This window comes from Ursus arctos, unplaced genomic scaffold (genome assembly GCF_023065955.2).
Source record: "Ursus arctos isolate Adak ecotype North America unplaced genomic scaffold, UrsArc2.0 scaffold_22, whole genome shotgun sequence".
In the NCBI taxonomy this organism is placed as follows: domain Eukaryota; kingdom Metazoa; phylum Chordata; class Mammalia; order Carnivora; family Ursidae; genus Ursus; species Ursus arctos.
The window spans coordinates 42,946,326-42,969,158 of NW_026622897.1; the positions used below are offsets into that span (position 1 = coordinate 42,946,326).

Here is a 22,833-nt window from a genome sequence, read left to right on the forward strand (position 1 = left end):
TCCATGAGCGTGGAATGTTTTTCCATTTCTTTGTGTATTCCTCAATTCCTTTCATAAGTGTTCTGTAGTTTTCTGGGTACAGATCCTTTGCCTCTTAGGTATTTTATGATTTTTGTGCAATTGTAAATAAGATCAATTCACTGATTTCTCTTTCTTATTGTTAGTGTATAGAAATGCAACTGACTTCTATGCATTGATTTTATATCCTGCCATTTTACTGAATTCCTGTATGAGTTCTAGCAATTTTGGGGTGGACTCTTTTGAGTTTTCCACATAGAGTATCATGTCATCCACAAAGTGTGAGAGTTTGACTTCTTCTTTGCCAATCTGGATGCCTTTTATTTCTTTTTGTTGTCTGATTGCTGAGGCTAGGACTTCCAGTACTGTGTTGGAAGCAGTGGTGAGAGTGGACATCCCTGCTGTGTTCCTGACCTTAGGGGAAAGCTCTTAGTTATTCCCCATTCCGAATGATATTCTCTGTGGGCTTTTCATATGTGGCTTTTATGATACTGAGGTATGTTCCCTCTATCCCTACACTATGAAGAGTTTTGATCAAGAAAGGATGCTCTATTTTGTCAAAGGCTTTTTCTGCATCTATTGAGAAGATCATATGGTTCTTGTCCTTTCTTTAATTAATGTGGTGTATCACAATGATTGATTTGCAGATCTTGAACTACCCTTGCAGCCCAGGAATAAATCCCCCTTGGTCACGGTGAATAATCCTTTTAATGTACTGTTGTATCCTATTGGCTAGTATCTTGGTGAGAATTTTAGCATCCATGTTCATCAGGGATGTTGGTCTGTCTTTCTCCTTTTTGGTGGGATCTTTGTCTGGTTTTGGGATCAAGGTAATGCTGGCCTCATAGAATGAATTTGGAAGTTTTCCTTCCATGTCTATTTTTTGAAATAGCTTCAGAAGAATAGGTATTAATTCTTCTTTAAATGTTTGGTAGAATTCCCCTGGGAAGCCATCCGGCCCTGGACTCTTGTTTGTTAGGAGAGTTTTGATTACTGCTTCAATTTCCTTGCTGTCTATGGGTCTGCTCAGGTTTTCTATCTCTTCCTGTTTCAGTTTTGGTAGTTTATATGTCTCTAGGAATGCATCCATTTCTTCCAGATTGCCTAACCTTAGCTTAGATTTAACTGCCTTAGCAAAACCTTCCCATCCACCACATTTGTGACCCACTTCTTCATACCCCCAACTCCTGCTCCATTTGCATTTATTTCTCTATCAGACTTCATGTCTGTACATCCTTGCCCCTGACCCAGCCTTCCATTCCCTGCCGCATACCCTTCCACTTGGGTTATGGGGAAAACAACCTTCCTTACATCTTCAGTCCCTTCCAGAACATTCTCTCCAGCTCCATCTATTAATATCTCTAATCTTCACCTTGAGTTGACTTCTTGTTAACCACTCTCACACCTCTTTTCACACTCCTCAGCCCTCCAAGTCAGGACATAGGTAAGCATCCTTTCATTTCCTCTTGTTTTAGAACTCCCTTCTCCCATCCTTCTATTTAAACAAAGAAATAACTTCCACAGCAACCAAGTCTGCTTCCCTTCCCTAAGAGTTGTACTATTTAGAGATACTGACCTTTTCTTCTTTTCATCACCATCACTTACCACCTTTCATACCTTGAGGACTTTGGCACCAGCTTATAGACTTTCTCTACCCTAGTCCTGCCATCATCTTGGATGATTTCAGCATCAGTAGGGCTGGCTCCTCCAACACTCTAGCCTCTCCCAACCGGGAAATGTTTCCTCTTCATTCCCCCATAGCTGCCCTCAGAGTCACACCCTGGACCTTGGCATTGAGTGAAATTCCTCTACATGAATCACAGAAATCCTAGAGTCATAGAAATCAGTGATTCTAATGACACACTTTGACCAGAGACACTGTGTGGTTGGCCAACCCTCTGCTCTCCCCACAGTCTCCCATCTCCTGAGAGATCCACCTTACCCACCCACCTACCCATCCCAGTCATCGCTCCTGGCCACCAACCTAATCCAGTGTAGCTTGGAGTCCATGGTCCACTGGAGTCCATGGTCCACCACTCCCACTCCTCCTGGCAGTACCCCAGATTTTGTGTGCCTTTATCTTTCACTGCACTCTTGAGAGAAATCACAATCCTGGATAAACCCGGCGCTCGCTTTCTCCATGCCTGTGGCAGGCAGTCAAGCCACACGAGAGAAAAACGTGAAACAGAAGAAAGTGAACAACTGTACATTTATGATCACCAGCATCAACAAAGGCCTTCTTGGGGCTCGGAAATCTCACGTTTCTCCAATCACCTTATTCTCACACTCTCCACAACCTCTTTTTCAAAACTTCTCCACTCTGACATCACCAACCCTCCCTCCCTGCGGATGATTTCTGCATGGAGCGTGGAAGTGCACAGCACCTCCACGTGTCTGTGCTTCCTTCCGTCCTGTTGTAGCAGCTGAGGGGACCTCCTCTCACCTCTCCACCTGGGCTCTGGTTCCCATTCTCTTGAGAAATTCCCCCCATCAGAATTTCAACGTGGTCGAGCATCTCTGCCTGACACCACACACCCTTAGTAGCCAAAGTTTGGGAGAGTTGTCTCCATTTGCTGTTTGCTTCCTCACCTCCTGGTCTTTTCCAACACTCCAGTCTTCTGGAATCAACCTTCACTGGCTTACAGAGGACCTCCTCTTTGCTGAATGCAGTGGATGGTTTTCAGTCCTGATGTTACTTGACCTTTCAGAGAAATTCAGCAGTGTTCACCACTCCTTGCTTCCTTCCTGAAATGCTCCTCTTTGGCCATCTTGTGACAACCCAACTTCTGGTTCCCATTCTGCCTCTCAGCTGTCTCTTCTCAACTTCTTCCAGCAGCATATCCTCCTTTATCCAACCTTCAAATGCTGAATTTTCCCCAGGTTCAGATGTAGGCTCTTTCCCCACTCTGAAGTCTCTCTGTGGAGTCTCGATTACCACCTGTTTGCTAACAGTTTTCAGATTAATTCTCTAGTCCTCTCTCTATGGTCCAGACATATAGATGTCCAGCTGCCTACTTGACATCTTCAAGTGGTTGTCTCACAGGCTGTCAGACTCAATGTGTAGCAAGTACAGTTTGAGATGTACTACTGTCCTTCCACCCCCTTCCCCAAATATCCTGGTCCTCATCGTTTGGCGTCCTACCTCAGTGATGCTACCATAGTCATCCATCCAGTTATGTTGGCAGTGATCCTTGACCTCTCCCTCCTGCTCAACCCCAAATCTCGTCCATCACCAGCTCCTGTGCATCTTATCTCCTCAGTACATCTCTTATCCTTCCAGTTCTCTCCATCTGCACCCACCATTGTAGTCCAAGCTGCTGTTACCTTTTACCTGGACTATTATAGGAATCTCCCAAGTTATTAGCACATTCTTAGTCCCTTCAAAAATTCTCCGCACTGTAGCCAAAGCAATAATCTGCAAAAACAAGCAAACAAAAAACCATGAAGTTAATTATATCTCTTCTGTTTCAAACCTTTCTGTCTTTTCCCATTGCCCAGAGGCTAAAAACCCAAGTCCTTAGCAAAGTCACCCACATGCTGCACCATCATCTTGGTCCTGCCTGTGTTCCTTCCTCTTTCCAAGCCTTTGAACATGCTGTTCCTTCTCCACTTAGAGTGTTTCTCTGCTCAACTCTGCATTGGCACTTGGCCTAATTAACTCTTTATTTATCTTTCATATCTCATCTCGAATGTTGCTTCCTTAGGGAAGGCTTTCCTAATCACCTTCCCCCAAAGGAAGCTACATCAGCGCTCCCAGTTCCTCCCATGCTTTAATAGCATCCTCTGCATCTGCTCTGTAGTATTTCTTATAATAAAAGGATTCCTTGGGTAATCATTTATATAAGTATGTTCCCTGCTGGCATGGGAACTTCTCTTTTTCACAGCTGTATCACCAGCCTAGCACACTGCCTTGCACAGATTAAGTGCTCAAGAAATTTTAGTCAAGTGAGTGTCATCATCTTGTTTTGTAACTTTGTTTGAATGACAAATCCATTTGTTTTGTATCTTCTGTGTTTATTTCCCCCTACTGGAACATGAGATTTGGGCTTTTCCATCTCTCTTTAAACCCGTATCTAGAATTGTGCATGTCACACAATATGCACTAGTTGAATGAATGAATGAATGAATGAATGAATGAATGAGTGAGTGATGAGTAGGTTAAGAAGGATGGACAGATGGTGGACATCTCAACAGAGACAGCAGTGAGAAGAGCATTCTGTGGTCCTTGTCTCACGCCTTGGGTTATCTTGTTTGCGTTAACTTTCAGCCATAAAAATACTTCAGAGATTTGTTCCCTATAAAAAGCCAGCCTCTGATCCTGATTTCTCACCAAGGTTTAATTGCCCAAAAGCCCAGATACTTAACTTGAAGCTTCTGTTCTTTTTTTTTTTTTAATGGCAAAGCAACAGAGAAATCCCTTTGTTTCAGACTCAGTAGACACAGCTTGACTTCTGTCTTCTCCATAGGCATGGCAGCTGATGTTCTCTCTCTGTTATAAACCTACCTAGTGCCAGGTCTCTCATTAGGATTTCCTACTAGGGAAAAGGAGAGATCTTGCTACAACAGTGTACAGTGATTAGTGCTATCGTTGTGCTTTGGCACTATGCAGTCTTCACATTTTAAGGCAATAGCATTAATAGAGAATTGTATTAAATAGCAGTATTTTCCCTTCTCATCATTGCTGCTCATTTAAAAAGATAGACCGTTACTAGTAAGTCAGCATCCACCCAACCCTCCTCCTTAAAAAATTATCCTTAATGAATCCCTATTGAGCAAATTCCCAAGAACAAAGCACTCACCTTTTCTCCTGAATCTGTGTGTTGTGGATTAGAATTTGTGCAAAACTTTTATCTCCTCTGCTGGTGCAGTTTCTCATAATCCCAGAGGTGCAAGTAAAAATCCCTGACTGTGCTATAATCAACATTTACAGGTGGAAGCCTAGCGCTTGAATTTAAGCCAGCAACCCAGGTACTCCTGAGTACAACTCAGGTACAGTAAGCTTTGAGACTCAGAGTACTTAACTATATGTTTAAGTCAATGACCTTTCATCCTTCCATGACTTTAGTGATTAGCAGACAGGCATAGAAGGGCGCTCTCAGCAGAGGACCCAGGATGTGCCCACACAGAGGCATGAAAATACCAGCCTTTGCTAGGAAAGATAAAGGAGTTTGCTGTATTGAAGGCTACCCATGGTGGATGGCAGGAGATGAAGCCAGAAACAATGCCTACCTCATGAAAAGCCTTGCAGACTGATAAAGATGTTTTAGGTTAGGAAGTGAGATTGTCTAATTTGGTTTTTGGAAAATATCTGGCATAATTTCTAGAAGGTGCATTCCAGGAGCAAGACAATGAGAGCTTGGGTGAGAGTAGATGAGCCCAGAGTCCAGCTGTTGAAGAACCATTCGTTTATTAGAGACCAGGGATGATACTGAAGAGAACAGGAGAATGAGCATGACCAAGTTGGACAAGAGAGGAAGAATTGGAACCATTCAGAAGATAAAACTCCATCTGGACTTAGCAATGACAGTATATATGGGTCAAGTTGTGAGGAACACAGAATGCCTCTGAAGTTTCTTCTGGGCTCATGGTTGGTTCCAATGTTGAGGAGAGAATGCAGGACGGAGGTCTGGCAAGAGAGATGAGTTTGGTTTGGTGCGTGTGGTATTTGATGGGCTATGAGACATGTAGCTGGGAATGCCCATGGAGCAGATGGGTGTATGTGTCCAGAATTTAAATGATTCTAGGGACATGATGCAAAGCATTGCCCTTGCTTGCAACCAACTGATCCTCCAAACTGTTGTATTTAATATGACAATTGCTGGCATTTAGTTAGTGAGTCCTTACTGAGCGTCAGACACCTTGCTGCACATGACGCATGTTATGAAATAGGTACTATTACCATCCGTTTTACAGAGGAGGAACCCGAAACCTGGAAAGTTTGGTAAGGTACCTAGGCCATGCACCTCATAGGGGTCAGATCTGGGATTCAAACAGGCAGTCTGGGGGGCGCCTGGGTGGTGCAGTCTTTAAGCGTCTGCCTTCGGCTCAGGGTGTGATCCCAGCGTTCTGGGATCGAGCCCCACATCAGGCTTCTCCACTAGGAGCCTCCTTCTTTCTCTCCCACTCCCTCGCTTGTGTTCCCTCTCTCGCTGGCTGTCTCTCTCTGTCAAATCAATAAATAAAATCTTTAAAAAAAAAAACAAACAAACAGGCAGTCTGGTAATCACTCTTCTGTGCTACAGTGTTTCTCAAATGTTGAAGCCACACTTGCAGTTAAAAGTACACTTTATATCACAAGTCAGCACCCACAGATGGGCTTTACATGTGTGCGTACACACTCACAGGCAGCTAAGTAAACAGAGAGCAGAACAGTACTTACCCTGATACTAATAATGATGCAACCTGATATTTTCTACTCAAGTCTTTATCGTCCTTTTTTTTTTTTTTTAAGTAGGCTCCATGCCCAGTGTGGAGCCCAACACGGGGCTTGAATTCACGACCCTGAGATCATAACCTGAGCCGAGATCAAGAATCGGACGCTTAAGCAACTGAGCCACCCAGGCGCCCTTATCATCTTTTAAAATGGTGGTTACTCCCTACTAAATTGATTTCACAGCCAGAGTTTGACTGAGTTTGACAAATATTGCTCTATTTTGTTCTCCTGGAGAGTGTAATTCATTTCTGTTCCCAGGCCTTGTCCTTCCCCCCACCTTTGGGGAGAAAACACTGAGTGTTGCTGCATGCGTCCTACTTTTCCTTCTCGAGAAGGTATTAAAGGTAAAAGGCTGGGGCGTAGTGGGATGAGGTCAGCCAGGAAATACTCACTTTGGTAGATGGATCAAACCTCGTCTTTAATGAGGCTGATAAAGGTTATTACAGAATGTGCAAAACCCCGGCACAGAACGCAGCGCAAAGCAGTGTGAGCACAGTAGCGATCACTACTAGGAACTTCAGTGGCACCCGGGCCTGGGTGTCTAGTCCAGCTCTACAGCTTACTAACTGCATCATGTTGGGCAGATGTTTACCTCATAGGGTATTGTGGGAGGAGAAAATTGAAATAGTGAATTGGTTCATTCAACACCTACCACGAGCCTGTCCCTTAGTAGGCACTGAGGGAATAGTATTAATATCTTTATTAATTTGTCATAATAATATAGACTAACTTACAAACTGAATATTCCAGGCTATTCTGTAATGACCCAGTCAATCATTCAATGAGGTATGGAGTCAGCAAGCTATTAGTAGGTCATTTAAAGGAGGCTTTAAATATTGATTTCACTTAGCACAGGATGTAGGTCTTAGAAGAGGCCGGTAGCTCAATGTCACTAAATACAGCCTTGGGCAGAGTTGTTTATTTCGAGCCATCTGCAGGTCTTCCCTCAGAGTAGACCGTGTCGCTCTAAACCAGCCATGCCACCTGCCCAGGAATCCCACTGCCTTGTCTGGAAGCTGTCGGTGGGAAAGAGCTATTTGATGACGTACATGTCGTCCCTAAACATGCAGATCCCAGTGGTAATAATGTTCATGAAGCAAGAATTTTTTAGAAGACTTTCAAGTTCATTAAGTGCAAAAATGAGATTCTATCTCACAGGGGAATAAAGCACCAATTCAGGGCTGATTACAGAAACAAAGAATTGTGAAACAAACAAAACAAGCCATGTGAGCTCGAGGTTCTGTATTTCCTTTCCCTTTCTTTTAATATAAATCTAATTTAAAAATGTAAATACAGTTGAGATAGCGTTCCTGGTACTTGACCTTTTAACTTTCAGTCCAGTCCCTTTTGAGTTTCTCTCATTAATTTTAGATTTGCATCAAGTCCTCATTACTAGGTAAAATTTATCTGGCGCTTACTCTTAAATTCCAGGATTTACCCTGGAATTTGGGAACCCCAGCTATGAGTACTGAGGAAGATGAGTATAGTGGATTGAGGATAGAGGTTAGAGAGGGAAGGATAAACAGGAGGGGAAATTCCAAGGACACTGTAGCTGCTGTGCCTTTCGGGAGCATGACGTTCACGCAGCCTTGCGTTCTTTGCCACCCGCAGCATCTAGTAAGGACCCGGTCACAGCTCTGTTGACCGAGTGCCTCAGATGTGCCGGCCTTTAGCTGGGCACACCATGCAGGGGGTTTCAGTTGGTTCTCATGGCAATCTTATGAAATGCATATTACTATCCTCATTCCACAGATGAAGAAACTAAGGATCAGAGAGGTTAAGAAAGTTGTCCAGGATCACACAGCTGGTGTGGGCAGAGCCGCAGTTTGAATCCAGGGCCAGTGACTTCAAAGCCCAATCTCCCTCCTCCTTTGTGGCCTCTCATGGGCAAATCTGTACTTGAACTCCAGCAAAAATGCTATTAGTGCTATATTGCTGAACACCCCAGCCTTCCAGGCTCTAAACTAGTCTGCATAATTCCAAATTAATTCCAAAATACAAAGGGGTGTAAAGGACACTGGTTTAAATGAAAAGATCATTAAGACTGAAATTCCATGGAAGCAGAGGCCATGTATATTTGGTCTCTCACTGTATATTGGGTGCCTATTATGTGGCTAATCCTCAAAACATACTTGTTAAATAAAAGGTCACTTGAAAAATTAATGATCCAACAATTTGAAATGGAATTCAAAGTTCATGTCCCATTTCCACAACTTGCTAGGGCCTTGATTTTAGGCAAATCATTTCGTTCTCTTTGCCTCAGTGTTACCATCTGCAAAATGGGCATAACGTTTTCATAGCCTGCCTTATAGGGCAGTGGTTCCCAAACTTTGTTCTACCTTGGAGCAACCGTGGACTTTTAGAACTCCTCATCCAGGCTTCTCCAGAATTCTGACTTGATGGGGTGGGATGTGATCTTGGCATTTAACAGCTCCCTAGGTGGTTCTAATGGATAGCAGCGTTTGGGCCCACCGTCATAGGGATGTTCCTTTTCTTTTGGGGGCTTGTCAAACATAGCAAAGGAAATAAACCTGCTCTGTAAAACGCGAAGAGGTAGTTAAATAGAAACAGTTGTTATAAAGTCAATCCAGAATGACCCTGGGCCTCGAACTCCTGCTTCCCAATGTCATAACGGAGAAGGAGGCTGGTTACTCTGGTATCCCATGTGTCCCCGGGACAAAATGCCGTCCTTCGTGGTTCACCTGATCAGGTAGCAGAGTTGAGGCAGAGGAGGAGGATTTGGTTGACATCAGGGCTGGAACAGATTAAGTGACCTGCTGGACAATTGCCCTGTTGGATGAACTTGTCCTTGGGCAGCCTCACATGCCGGTCTGGCACCTACACCCACTCACCCACAGACACCGGGCATACATGGACAATGCCTATTCAGAGACCTTCCCAAATAGGTCTGTTTGTTTGATTCTTTCTGGTCATAGTTCACTTTTTGACCCAGGCCTCTCAAGCTGGGCCTGTGTTGTTGGAGGAAGGAAGAGGTCCTCCCTTGTCCTCAGCAGCTCCCCTGTCTGTCACCTTCCTCTGCAGCTGCCCTATGGAGGGTCAGCTGAGTAAGAGGGCCATCAAGGTGCCAAGAACAATACTATTTAAATTTTAAATAATAGTCTCTTGGGAAGAAAGGGTTATGAGGCATTTAAACTGCCACAGGGAATTTTGCCAAGAGAATGATTCATAAGCCTTCCAACTATCTACCTCTCTCCCCTTGTTCAGTTAGGACAAAATCCTAAAGTCGCCAAGTATTTCTTCCATTTCTCTTGCGTGTTGGTCCTTATCCAACAATTGTGCGTATACGAGTCTTCCGATGGCAAAACAATTGAAGTAGCCATTATTCTCACATGCTTTTGAACAGTGTATATTAGCCACATGCCCTCAGCGTGTCATTGACCCATCTGAGCCACAATTTTCTCTTCTATAAATGGGCATAATAACACCTGCCCTGCCTAGGACCAAATGACATGAGCCCTCTGAGACCATTTCAGAAATAATAAAGCAATAAAAATATGCAAGTCGTGCTAGGCGGAAGGGGCACACAGCTCATATAGTCATAATCCCTGTCCTCAAGGAACTTACTGTCTTGAAGGGAAGAAGTGGCGAGAAAGGAAATAAATACCATCAAGGGCAATTGCTAAATTGCTTAGAGTCCCGAACCCAGAGGGATTTGAAACTGCAATAGTCATGGCCTTTTTTTTTTTAGCCTTTCTGTCACTTTTTTGAATTTAGAAACTCTCAAAATCCACGTTCTCATTTGGCTTACACAACCACCCAGTGAAGGCAGCAGACTCAGAAAGGTGAAGTCACCTCTCCAAGATCACAAAGGCCAAAAGTAGAGCAACTGAATGTAGAACTTTTGCCTGCAGCTCCCCTCCCATTCCCCCATATTGGCTGTGGCACACAGCACCTCTGTGTCCCAGTCCTCACCCTATAGAAGGAAAATGAGATTGTATTTAGCACCAGAACAAGAACTTCTCTGTACATCATAAATAGAAAGGTCACAGGCAGCCTCTGTGCATTTGCAGCCCACAGCACCAAAGCCCAGTCTTTGAGCCCAAAACTGGGTTAGGGTTAGTTCTGGGCACTAATGAGCAGTGTATCCTTCACTCTGAAGAATTTACAGTGTGTTTCTGGATCTGTAATTTTGCACCTGATCACAGAAGTATGTCTGGGGTGGGGGGAAGGCCATTCTCAGATCTGTGTCTGCTAAGACTTCCCAGTGCATGAGTTTCTAAGATCCCAAATATCTATCCCAGGAGTGTACTCAGGGACCCTCATAAACCTGGGGGGTTCAGTGAGAGAACAGTAGCCTCCATAACCCCACTCGTACCTTCTGGAGTCCATGTCACTCTAACTCATAACAATCCCAAATGGATGGAGTCATGAAGTACTATGCAGAAGGAGGAGGAAATGCCTTCTGGTCCTCTAGCAGCTCATCAGCTTTCACTGCACAGTTTGGGGGCTCATAGCCCACAGCTCTGTCCCAGCTGTAGCTCCTCTCTGCTGCTACAGCTGATTGATGGAGGAAGCGGGTTATGGCAGAAGCTGTCCTCTCCAAGCCTGATGTAATGATGGCGGAAAGAGCACCTTTACTGTTACACATGTGTCTGCTCTCCTCCCTTCCATAATAACGCCGGTCAGAGGAAACAAGGCTGCATGTGTGTCACGTGATCTCCAGGGACACTCACAGCTGTGTGCAGATGGGCTGACTGATCCGGGGCTCATACAGATGATCACTCAGCACTAGCTGCACTGTTAGGGTCACTGATGCTACTTGGAGAAGCAGAATACTTCCATCCCCACTCAAATAAAAGCCAATTCGATCCACAGCCCGTTTGATCGGTGAACTCCCAGCTGGTTCACTCAGAGGAAAGAGTGTGAACCTTGGGAACATGTGGACGTGGGTTCTGCTCCTGGTTCTTCCAGCGACTCGCCATGTCACCGTGGGCAATTACCCCTCTGGCCTCAGTTTCTTAGTCCTCACATGGGGATAATGATCATAGGACTCTTAACCCAGGATTGCTGTGATGATTAAAGATGCCGAGCGTAAAGTGCCTGTCTCGGTGCCTGACCCGGGCCAGTGGGTGCTCAATAAAGGTAATGGTTGCTCTTGTGATTGACGATGGAATTATTGTGCTGCAGGTCTGTGGGAACTGCTTTGAAGTGTCTGCTTCCTACCACCCCAAGTTTATGACCTAGTAGTTAATGCTGAAGAAATCAAACGAAAAATATGTTTCGTGTACTAAACTGTATGACACTGATGCTGAGGGAGAGGGGAAAGCTATGTGAAATGGGGTGTCAGGGACGGCCTCCTGGAGGAGGGGGCCCTGATTGTGGATTGGGAGATGGAGGAGGGAAGCCATCAGAGCACAGTGGGCAGGGTCCTGGTGTGAAGCCTGTGGGGGCATGGGGAGGAACCTTGCCCAGCCTTGGGTGGGCAGTCACATTGGATGCAGTGACATTGCTTCAGCCCCTGCTCCTCCAGCCCCTTTGGCCAGACTAGCTCCTGAGCACCCTTCAGGGCTTACCTCCAGCATCTGTGAATGAACTCTCCCGTGCCACCCTGCCTCATGAACAAAATAGTCATGGTTATCAAGAGAACACCTAGCACTCATCATCAAGCACTTCCTCTGTGCCAGGGTCTCCACTGAGCATTTCACGTGTATTGTTTCACTGAATCCTGTAACACATGAAAGAGATCAGTGAAGTGGCTTGCCCAAAGCAGAGGCCCAGAATTTCCATTATGTGTTAATCCACATGACTCCTCTGATAGACTCACAAGGGCAGTGAGCAGCTCCTGTTTCCTTTGGGACTCCCCAGTGTCTAACATGGTCATCTTGGCACAAAGTAGGAACTCATCAATACTTTTGGAATGAATGAGAAGAGATTGTCAGGTGTACAGCAAGGCTCTGGATCCAAAGTCACCAGGCAGATCACCAGGTGGGACAGGGAGGCCTCCCCTCAGAAAAGCTAAGTCATAAGGAACTAGGCCCCAGGCAGTTGGATCTCTGAACAGCAGGACGCTGGGTCAGGGGCACAGCCTGATGCAGCTTGCTGCTTCTGAGCCCTGCCATTGGACGGTGGGGTCTATTCAAAAATCTTCTCTCTGATGTCAGAAAGTTTTGTCCTGGGAACTTGGGCAATGCTGAGCCCATGGGCAGAGTTCAGCAGCTGGGCCAGAGATGATCATTCAGAGAAGATGATAAGCTAGGTAAAGTCAGGGGTGACAGTTAAAAGATTCACACTGGTACAGCCTAGGTACTGACCAATCAGAACGGTCCCAGGCCTTTAGTTCTAGAATAGGATCTGGAGGCCACCCACTCTACCCAACTTTAACCCCTTGGCCGTTGGACCTCGGGGAGGTCCGGAGGTTCCCTGAGAGAAGCCAGAGCTGGTTGGGGGGTACATCTGGCTGAAAGAGTGATCAGAGCAGTGGCTCTGTAACAATTGAAATATTTCAATTGTTTCAACATAGCAACTGTAGGTGCCTACTGGTATGTGCGAATACCACAAGGTTGACCTATGACTAAAAGAGTTGGCCATTTTTCAAAAGCCACTTGTTCTGAGAGCTTCTTTAAAACTAGATAACGTAGGGGCGCCTGGGTGGCACAGCAGTTAAGCGTCTGCCTTCGGCTCAGGGCATGATCCTGGCGTTATGGGATCGAGCCCCACATCAGGCTCCTCCGCTATGAGCCTGCTTCTTCCTCTCCCACTCCCCCTGCTTGTGTTCCCTCTCTCACTGGCTGTCTCTATCTCTGTCAAATAAATAAATAAAATCTTTAAAAAAAAAACTAGATAACATAATGCGTGACTTTTCTTTAACCAGGCACACAGAAACTATAATTTCTCAATGTGATAAGAATGAATAAGGGCCCCACTGCCAACTCCTCCATGTTGTACAAGCCCGACTTCTATCTTAGGATTCCTGGTATACCTTATGGGAATTATGTGACTTTCTGACATAAAGACAAGAGTCTTGAGTGTCAATGAGCAAAGTTTATTTCTTTTGTAGAGAAATATAAATTCTAATACTTCTTTCCCACCGGCTAGCGAATCATCTTGTGCCAATCCTATTTCAGAGGCCATGGTACAGCTAAAGTGCCTGCATTTCTGCTTTATAAACTTGTAAATCTGAAGTTGCCTTAATGTTAGCTTCAGGATGAAAAGAAGCTTCTAGAAGTATTTTTTTTAAATCCCTGAAATTACCAGTTGCTAAACAGCCATAATTTTTTCCTCAAATACAAAAGAAGTTGGTGGCAGTCAGCCAAGAGAAACACTTAGCCTTGTAGAGAGAAGTGATCTGTTATTAAAAGCCACAGCGGTCATTAACAAAGATGATGTCATCATTGAGTGCCTGGGCCTCCCTGGGGTCCCCAGGGCCAAGAAGAGATGATCACAGTCTTTACCAAGCCAGCGAACAGTCGCCTGCCTAATGGTGTTTGGTGAAAGTGCTCAGTCTCCAGGGCAGGCAGTTTCCTGCGAAATGATCAGGGACCTCAGTGTTGCTTGCAACCTTGCAAAGCTGGTGTCCAGCACAGGGGATTTATGAACTGGTGACTCTGGGTTTGATGAAGAAAAAGTTTGGAATTCTTTGTGTGAAGAGTACGTAGAGAATTCTCTGTGAGTCATACTTTCAAAGTGAAGCCTATCTTTGGGTAGATCTTTCTTACAGTTCCAGCACTTCTGAGAGGAGGGACAGCTGCTCTTCAGGATTCTCATCAAGTTGAGGTGTCATTATTGCTTTTTAAAAACAGTAGAGGAGCCCAGTATTCATAGTTTCAGATTCCTAAGTTACAAAACAAAACAGAAAAACAGAGAAAATTAAGAGTAACTAAGAAGTCTAAACTTTCATTTGCTTCTTTTCTTTATTTTTCTCTCTTTCCAGTCCTCCCTCACCACCCCCACCCCAACTCACATTTTCTGAGGTCCATGTCACCAAGGTCCTGGCAGGGAAATACTGTAACAGCAAGAATGCATCCTGAGATCAAATCTTGGTTCTGTCACTTTCCTTCAGTCAAAGCAATCATTACAAGAAAACGATCCCACCAAATGGACTTACTTATTATAAGATGCATCCTGGCTAAGAAGCAATAAAATATGGGGAATAGCTATGCAACTTCCAAAGCATGACATAACCTCTCTTGCTTAGCCTTCTCATCTAGAAAGTGGAGGTTGTAAAACCTCCTCACAGTGTGGTTGTAAGGATACAGTAAGTTTGGGTATTTATTAGAGTCCCTTTCTTGGAGCTGATGATCTCCACAACCCTAAGGTGTGGATGATTAACAGATGGGCTTGCATCATTATTGAACTCTCTATAGAAGAGCTTGTAGTAATTATAGTAGATGAAGTCTTTTTCAGCTGGCAGAGCAGTGTGGGGATGTCTGGTGCTCCCTAGCTTTTCAAGCTTCCCCTCCCCAAAGGGTCTGGGGGAAGCTAGACTGCCCTCTGAACAATCTAAATCTCAATTATCACCCACACAGCCTTCTGCACTTCTAGGAGGAACCTATCGTTACCTGGGACTCGTTATGAATAGAGGGCTTAACCAGAGTTGCCCCAGGTATCATCAGCCTTGGATACAATGAAGGTTGTATTAACTGTATTCATTAACTATTAGTTAAGAGCTGTTCTGAGTCCCCCATGGGGATACTGGTCCCTTCCTTGTTGATGTCCTCCACCCACAGCAGCCATCTGGGGGCCCGCTACTGTCTTCGCTGCCAGAACCCTTCATGAGAAAGCCAGGGACCTGGGGGAGCCAGGACCTTCGAGATCGTGCTGGTTCAGTTCTACATAGAAAAGATCTCCTTTACACCATGGGTAGCACCTTACCATGTTGGGATAAAGGTGGAACAGCTTTGGTCTCCATGCCTCCCAGTGTCCTTGGACAACAGTCCCTGAACTCCTGCCAGCAGACACTGTCTCCATCAGGCTTAACCGGGCCAGGGAACAGATTCCATGACACCCCACTGATTCCCCATCTCCCTGACAGTGCCCGAACCAGAAGAGGCTTGTTTGTGAAAGACTCTGGTGAAAGAATGAAAAGACAAGCCACATTCTCAGAGAAATATTTACAGAATACATGTGCAATACAAGACTTGTATCCAAAACATGCAAAGAATTCTTTTAAGACAGCTTTATGGAGTTATAATTCACCCATTTAAAGTGTACGACTCAGTGGTTTGGGGGTATAATACATTATTAATTTTTTAAAGTTGTGGGAAAGTATAACAAAAATTTGCCATCTTAACCATTTGGAAGTGTACAATTAAGTGGGATAAAGTGTATTCACAGTGTTGTGCAACCATCACCATCATCATCCCAATATGTCATCAACCCAAACAGAAACTCTGTATCCATTAAGCAATAACTCACCATGCCCCTCTTGGCTCTTAGTGATCTCTAACCTACTTTCTATGGGTGCCTGGCTGGCTCTGTTGGTGGAGCATGCCACTCATCAACACTCAGGGTTATGAGTTTGAGCCCCACATTGGATGTAGAGATTACTTTAAAAACTAAAAATAAAAATCTCTAATCTACTTTCTGTCTCTATGAATTTGCCTATTTTAGGTATTTCGTGTAAGTGGAATCATGTATTTGTCCTTTTCATATCTGGCTTATTTCACTTAACATGATGTTTTCAAGGTTCATCCACGTAGTAGCATGTATCAGAACTTCATTCCTGGAGTCCATAGTTTCTTATGGTTCGTCTCCCCCTCTGTTTTCCCCGCCTTCATTTTTCCCTTTTTACGTTTGAATAAATCTTCACTGTACACATATGCTTGTTGATCTGTTCGTATATTGCTCTGATTCCATCTTGAAGCTATTGTGAATAACGCCCGCATTGGATGCTGATGTACAAGTGTCTGTTCAAGTCCTTGCTTTCAGTTCCTTCGGGGTTATACTTGGGTATGGAGTTGCTGGGGTCATTATGGTAGTTCTAGGTTTAGCTTTTTGAGGGACTGCTAAACAATTTTTCCATAGAGGCTGTAATACTTTCCATTCCTACCAGCAGTGTACGAGGGTTTTAATTTTTCCACATCCTCATCAACACTTGTTATTTACTGTTGCTTTTATTCCAGCCATCCTAGTGGGTGTGAAACAGTATCTCACTGTAGTTTTGCTTTGCATTTTCCTGATGATTAATGATGCTGACATTTTTTTCATGTGCTATTGGCTATTTATAAATCTTCTTTGGAGAAATGTACTTTCAAGTTATTTATTTGCCCTTTTTTCAATTGGGTTGCTTTTTGTTGATTGTTCTGCTGTAGCATTTATAGATTCTAGATATCAAATGCTTTATGCTATTTCCAAATGTTTTTCCCATTCTGTAGGTTGTCTGTTCACTTTCTTAATAGTGTCCTTTTTGCACAAAAATTTTTAAAAGAAGTCAATTTACTTAATTTTTCCTTTGTTACTAGTGCTTTTGGTATCACATCTAAGAATTCATTGCTAAATCCAAGGTCATGAAGATTTACCCCTATGTTTTCTTCCAAGAGTTTTATGATTTTAGCTCTTACATTTTAAGTTACTGATCCATTCTTATTTCATTTTTGTATTGGATGTGAGGTAGGGGTCCAACTTTATTCTTTTGCATGTGGAAATGCAGTTGTCCCAGCACCAACTCTTTAAAAGACTGTTCTTTTCCCCATTGAACGGACTGATGTCCTTGTCAAAAATCAATTTGTCATAGATGTATGGTTTATTTCTGAATTCTTGATTCTATTCTGTCGATCTATTTATCTGTCCTTATGCCAGTACCACACTGTTTTGATTACTGTAGCTTTGTGTTACATTTCAAAATCTTCTTTTTAAAAATGGTTTTGGTTGTTCAGGGCCCCTTGTTATTACATATGAATTTGAGGATTGGCTTTTCTGTTTCTGCAGAAGAGGCCATTTGAATTTTGATATGGGTTGCATTGAAACTGTTGATCAAAGAATTATTAAAACCAATGATAAGGACAACAAAACAAAAAATGGGCAAAAAATCTGAATAGATACCTCACCAAAAGATATGCAGATGGAAAATAAGCATATGAAAAAATCCTCAACATCACTATGTCAATAGGGAATTGCAAATTAAAACAATAATCGTATGCCACTACACATTTATTACAGTGACTAAAATGTTAAAAACTGACACTCCCCAATGCTAGAGATGGTGTGGAGTAAGAGGAGCTCAGTCGCTGCTGGTGGGAATGCAAAATAGCGCAGCCACTTTAGAAAACAGTTTGGCAGTTTCTTTAAAAAGCTAAACATAGTCTTACCATATGATCTAGCAGTTGCACTCCTACGTATTTACTCAACTGATTTGAAAACTCATGTCCACACAAAAACCTGCACATGAATATTTATAGCAACTTTATTTATATTCACCAAAAACTGGAAGCAACCAAGATGAATAGATAAATGGAGAAACAAACTACAGTACAGCCAGACTGTGGAATGTCATCCCATGATAAAAAGAAATGAGTTACAGGGATGCCTGGGTGCTCAGTCGGGGAGTCTGCTTCTCCCTCTCCCTCTGCTCTTCCTCCACTCTGCTCGTGTTCTCTCTGTCAAATAAATGAATAAAATCTTTAAAGAAGAAAAAGGAAATGAGTTACAAAGCCACAAAAATGGATGGATGACCCTTACGTGCTTATGGCTACATGAAAGAAGCTAGTCTGAAAAGACTACATACTGTGTGATTCCAATTGTCTGACATTCTAGAAAAGGCAAAACTGTACAGACAGTAAAAAAAAAAAAAAAATCAGTAGCTGTCAGAGGTCCCGGGGAAGGAAGGGAGGGATTAATAGGTAAAGCACATGGGATATTTGGAGCACTGAGACTATTTTGTACTATGCTGTAATGATGGATTCATGATATTATGCATTTGTCAAAGCTCATAGAACTTTACAGTACAAAGAATGGATCTTAATGTATCCAGATTTTTTCAAACCATTTAATAGGTTGTTGGATCCCGGGAAGGAAGGCAGATTGTGACAGGAGAATGTAACTGTGTTATAAGTGTATGATACAACCTCAGTGAAGGGATGGAAGGAAAAGTGCTGACCTGAGTAATCTGGAAATAAGTGGAGTTTGTAAGACTGAAGGCAAGAGGAACAGCTTATGAGCACTATACTCCAGTGTATTAAGCTGTTTCCCACTGTGGCGTAAGTTAACGATTCTGATACTGCTCTATGTGTATACTGGAATCCTATAACTAAGTACATGGATGGCAGGTGGCAGGAGACAATTCTCTCATGGGTGGAGTGAGAATTTACAGATCAGCCAAGTGGTGAGGCTAGAATGATCTATGTGGTAATGGATTAGAAACATTAGTATGCGGCTATGTTTAGCTTAGTATAGATTCATTTCCTTGCTCTTTCAGCTGAGAGGGACTAGAAACAATAAAACCCCAGTAGTAAGCAGCACGTGTATTAAGTGGAGCCCAGATCTTAGGTTCTAATGCCATGCTTCAAATAAGGAATCAAGCCTCATTGGAAAAAATGGCTAATTCTAGGACCTGGGCAGGCAATACACAAGATGAGCCTGAGCACCCTGTGCCGGAAAGTAACAAGTAGATGAAGGAGAGGGAAGGAAGGAAGGAAGGAAGGAAGGAAGGAAGGAAGGAAGGAAGGAAGGAAGGAAGGGAGGGAAAGAAAGAGAGAGAAAGAGAGGGAGAGAAGGAAGGAAGGGAGGGAAGTGGAGGGGAAGGAAGTAGATGGAGGGAAGTAAAGAGGAGGAGGGTGGAAGGAATTAAGAAAATATGTCAAAGGGACATAGGAGCCAACTGAAAAAGTTCCCAGTGGCCAAAGCTGGAACAATTTGAGTAACAAAATAAATAAAGCAGTATTGGATTATAATCCAAAATATAAAATAAATACCCATGAGTCCATTCTAATATAAATAAGTGGTTGAATAAAAATATGTGAGGTAAAAGAGAAAAGTCTCCCATGCAGAAGAGTTCTGAAGAAAAAGTCACTTTACAGCGGAGAACCCTGACAAGCACGACCGAGCCTGGTGATCAAGGTTGTGATCCAGGTTGGTATCAACAGTGACAAATCATGTTAAGAGTATGGACCTTGATCTGATGTGATCAAAATGGCACTTCACCTCTATGGTCTTCCTTCTAAAACCCACAACCCCAGTAGTCATGAGAAAAACATGAGACCAATGCCAATAGAAGGGTATTGTATGAAATACATGACCGGTTCTCCTCAAGACTGTCACAGTCATCAAAAACAAGGAAAGTCTGAGAAACTGTCAGACAGAGGAGCCTAAGGAGACATGGTGACTAAATGTGATGTGGGATCGTTCAACAACAACATCACTCATTTATGGAACATAAGAAATAGGAAGATCGGTAGGAGAAGGAAGGGAAGAATGAAGGGGGTGGGTAAACAGAAGGGGGAATGAACCATGAGAGACTGTGGACTCTGGGAAACAAACTGAGGGCTTCAGAGGGGAGGGGGGTGGAGGATTGGGCTAGGCCAGTGATGGGTATTAAGGAGGGCACGTATTGCATGGTGCACTGGGTGTTATACGCAAATAATGAATCATGGAACACTACATCAAAAACTTGGGATGTACTGTATGGTAACTAACATAATATAATAAAAAATTATTATAAAAAAAATAAATGTTCTTAAAAATGATTTTAAAAAAAAGAACAACAATAAAAATGGCCTTAAGCAAAGACTAAGGAAGTCTGAATAGTAATGTGTCACTTTAGGTTCATTAGCTCTCGTGAATGTACCGAACTGATATAAGATATTAATAACGGGAAATTAGGTGAGGGGATAGAGGGGAGCTCTGTGTACTACGTCCCCATTTTTTCAATAAATCAAAAATTGTTCCAAAAAATAAAACACAACTTAAAAAACAAAAACTAACCCCCAAAACCTGACAATGTAGGTATTTTCCCCATTTTTTCCAGGAAGAAGCTGAGGCTCGGGAGAGCCAAAGTAGCTGGAACAGGATTGCCCAGCTGTTTAATTGGCAGAGGTGGGATTGGAATGCAGAGCCCACTGTTGGATCAGTGACTATTGGATCTGGTGATGGGACCTCTCTGTCCCTCAGTTTCACGCATATCCCTTCATGTGTGTATATTTCTTTCTTGTTCTCTCAGGGGATGGCCTTTACACTGGAAGAAAGGCTGCAACTTGGAATCCACGGCCTGATCCCCCCCTGCTTCCTGAGCCAGGACGTCCAGCTCCTGCGGATCATGAGATACTACGAACGGCAGCAGAGTGACCTGGACAAGTCAGTGCCTAGAGTCTGCTCTGTCTACCCAAGCCCCAGGCTCAGCTGTTTCCTGCAGCACATAGGTTTTCTGGTACTCTCCAGTAGGAAAGGCTGAGAACCCTGAGAGATCCCAGACCCACCTTCCACAGGGTGGTGGTCTACCCTGAGGGATGGGGCTTGTTAGGACTGAGGCACAGTCAGAACTGGGAAGGGAGACTGACTTCCAACAGGTGCAATCTGGTTATGCCTCTGGGAAGTGGTGGTACCCGAGTCAGCCCGAGAAGCACAGATAGGGCTTCAGCAGATGGCAGTGAAGTTCATGGAAGGGGAGCAAGTGAGATAAGTGTGTCGAAGAAGTGGTCCATGGCCCAGGTCCCTGGAATAAGAGGAATGTTGGGGGAGCAGAGTGGAAATGCACAGTGACACCTCAGAAAGGACCTAGGATGTCCTTTAGACCCTCTAACCTGTTACAGGTTCATGGGAACAGTTAATAACGGTAAAAAATGCAGCCCCTCTGGGTTCTCCCACGGGGCATATTACATGAAGAGCCAACTGAGGAATCACAGGGTCAGCTTTGTCAGTTTCACTAAAGAAGGTATTGACCTCCCAGGTCACGGCTATGAATTGGTACAGCCAGGATTTGAACACAGGTAGTTTGCTCTGGAGTCTGCTTCTAACTAACTGCTCTGCTATGCCATAGCTGGAGGCATACAAGACTAGACTCCAGTGTCAGACTAAGTTCAAATCCTCATTCTACCAATTAATAGCAAAAATTACTTAGCTTCTCTGTGTCATTCCTCATTTGTACCTGAGTATATCAGTGGTATCTAACTCATAGGGTTATGATGAGGCTTAAATGCATTAGTATTTTAACGTGCTTAGAACACTTACGTAGTAACTGTAACTTATAACAGGAGGCACTATGCAAAAGCTTGTAAAATAAACATGGGACCTTGCTATGGGCTCCAGCAGGAATTTAGGGGGAAGATGTGGGTTCCCCCTACATATCTATAGAGCTTAATGGCCAAAACTTGGGGTCGTTGATGGTGTGGCTGTCCCCTTGGGGGGAGAGCTCAGCAGCATGTTAGGGTGATCCTGCACTCACCTTCTCGTCCTCCCCCCACAGTGGCCATTGCTTACAAATGGTAGTGGATAAGGAAACCTCTGCCTACTTCCCCCTCCTCTATTCCTGAAGGACTGAACTCTGTGGGTATCACTCCCATTAAGTCCAAGGCCATACTGCAGCCCAGGTCAAATTGTCTCTCCCTTTTGTTTATTCCATGCACACTAGGTCTAGCTATGTCACCCTGAAGAGCAAACCAGAAAGTACACGATGAATTCAACCAGCAACATTACACATGCTCTAACTTTGAACAACCTGAACTTCCCTCTTTTGTTACATTTACAAAGAATTAAAGTCTAATGTGAAATCCCCTTTCCTCAAAATTAGAAGTCCCAAATCCTTACCTCTCCGATTTTTTTTTTTTCAGCTAGATAGATAGACCTTACTTATATGTTGGGGAAGACGTGGCAGGCCCAGGGAGCGGGGGATGGTCCTAATCCTGGGAGCTCCAGAGAGCTTGCTCCTGATACTCTGCTAACCACTCTGACCCACTCATTCCCACAATTCCTTATTTCAGCAGGTGCTCAGGGAAATGCTAAGGAGGCTCCCCAACTTCTTTTGGGAAAGGGTAATGGTATGCTGGTAAATGTTTACTAACTGGTTCTGGGGCACCGAGGGAGCCCTGATTTGTAGCATTTGCCCATTTCCATGACGTCAATATCCCAACCATGACTGATTTCAAGTTACCAACTCGACATCACTGAATGTAGAATTGGGAAGAGATGTGTACAAATGGCTACTAAGTAAGAGAATGTTCATGCCAGTAATGAGCTGAGATGATGGGTATTCTAAGCAGAAATCCTCCCTTTCTTCTAAACACTATTTTTAGTTCTGGACCAGTGCCTTTGCGGAGGAAGAAGAGACTGAGGCCCCAAGAAGTCACATGAATTCCCCAGAGTGATAAAACTAGAAGCATCAGAGCTGGGATTCAAACCCAGGAGCCTGATACCAGGCTGGTACAGGGACCCCTGGTACAGGGATCATTCCCATATGGGAACATCTCTCCCACCCCATTCCATGCCAGGGCTCA

The 22,833-nt window shown here is 43.8% G+C and overlaps 1 protein-coding gene and 1 long non-coding RNA gene across 2 annotated transcripts in view; one reads left to right on the plus strand and one right to left on the minus strand.

The window, feature by feature from the left end:
- The window catches only part of ME3 (malic enzyme 3), a 204,775-nt gene that overhangs the window by 75,502 nt on the left and 106,440 nt on the right, over positions 1–22,833 (plus strand). Inside the window, exon 3 of the mRNA XM_026518276.4 lies at positions 20,565–20,698. Coding sequence (XP_026374061.2) covers positions 20,565–20,698 — 134 coding nt within the window. The remainder of the gene's footprint in view (positions 1–20,564; positions 20,699–22,833) is intronic.
- On the minus strand, positions 13,345–15,469 carry LOC113269405 (uncharacterized). Its single transcript, XR_003321438.4, has 3 exons — positions 15,284–15,469; positions 14,373–14,414; positions 13,345–14,243 (listed from the first exon to the last, which is right to left on the minus strand). It is a non-coding gene; the product is annotated as an uncharacterized LOC113269405 (long non-coding RNA).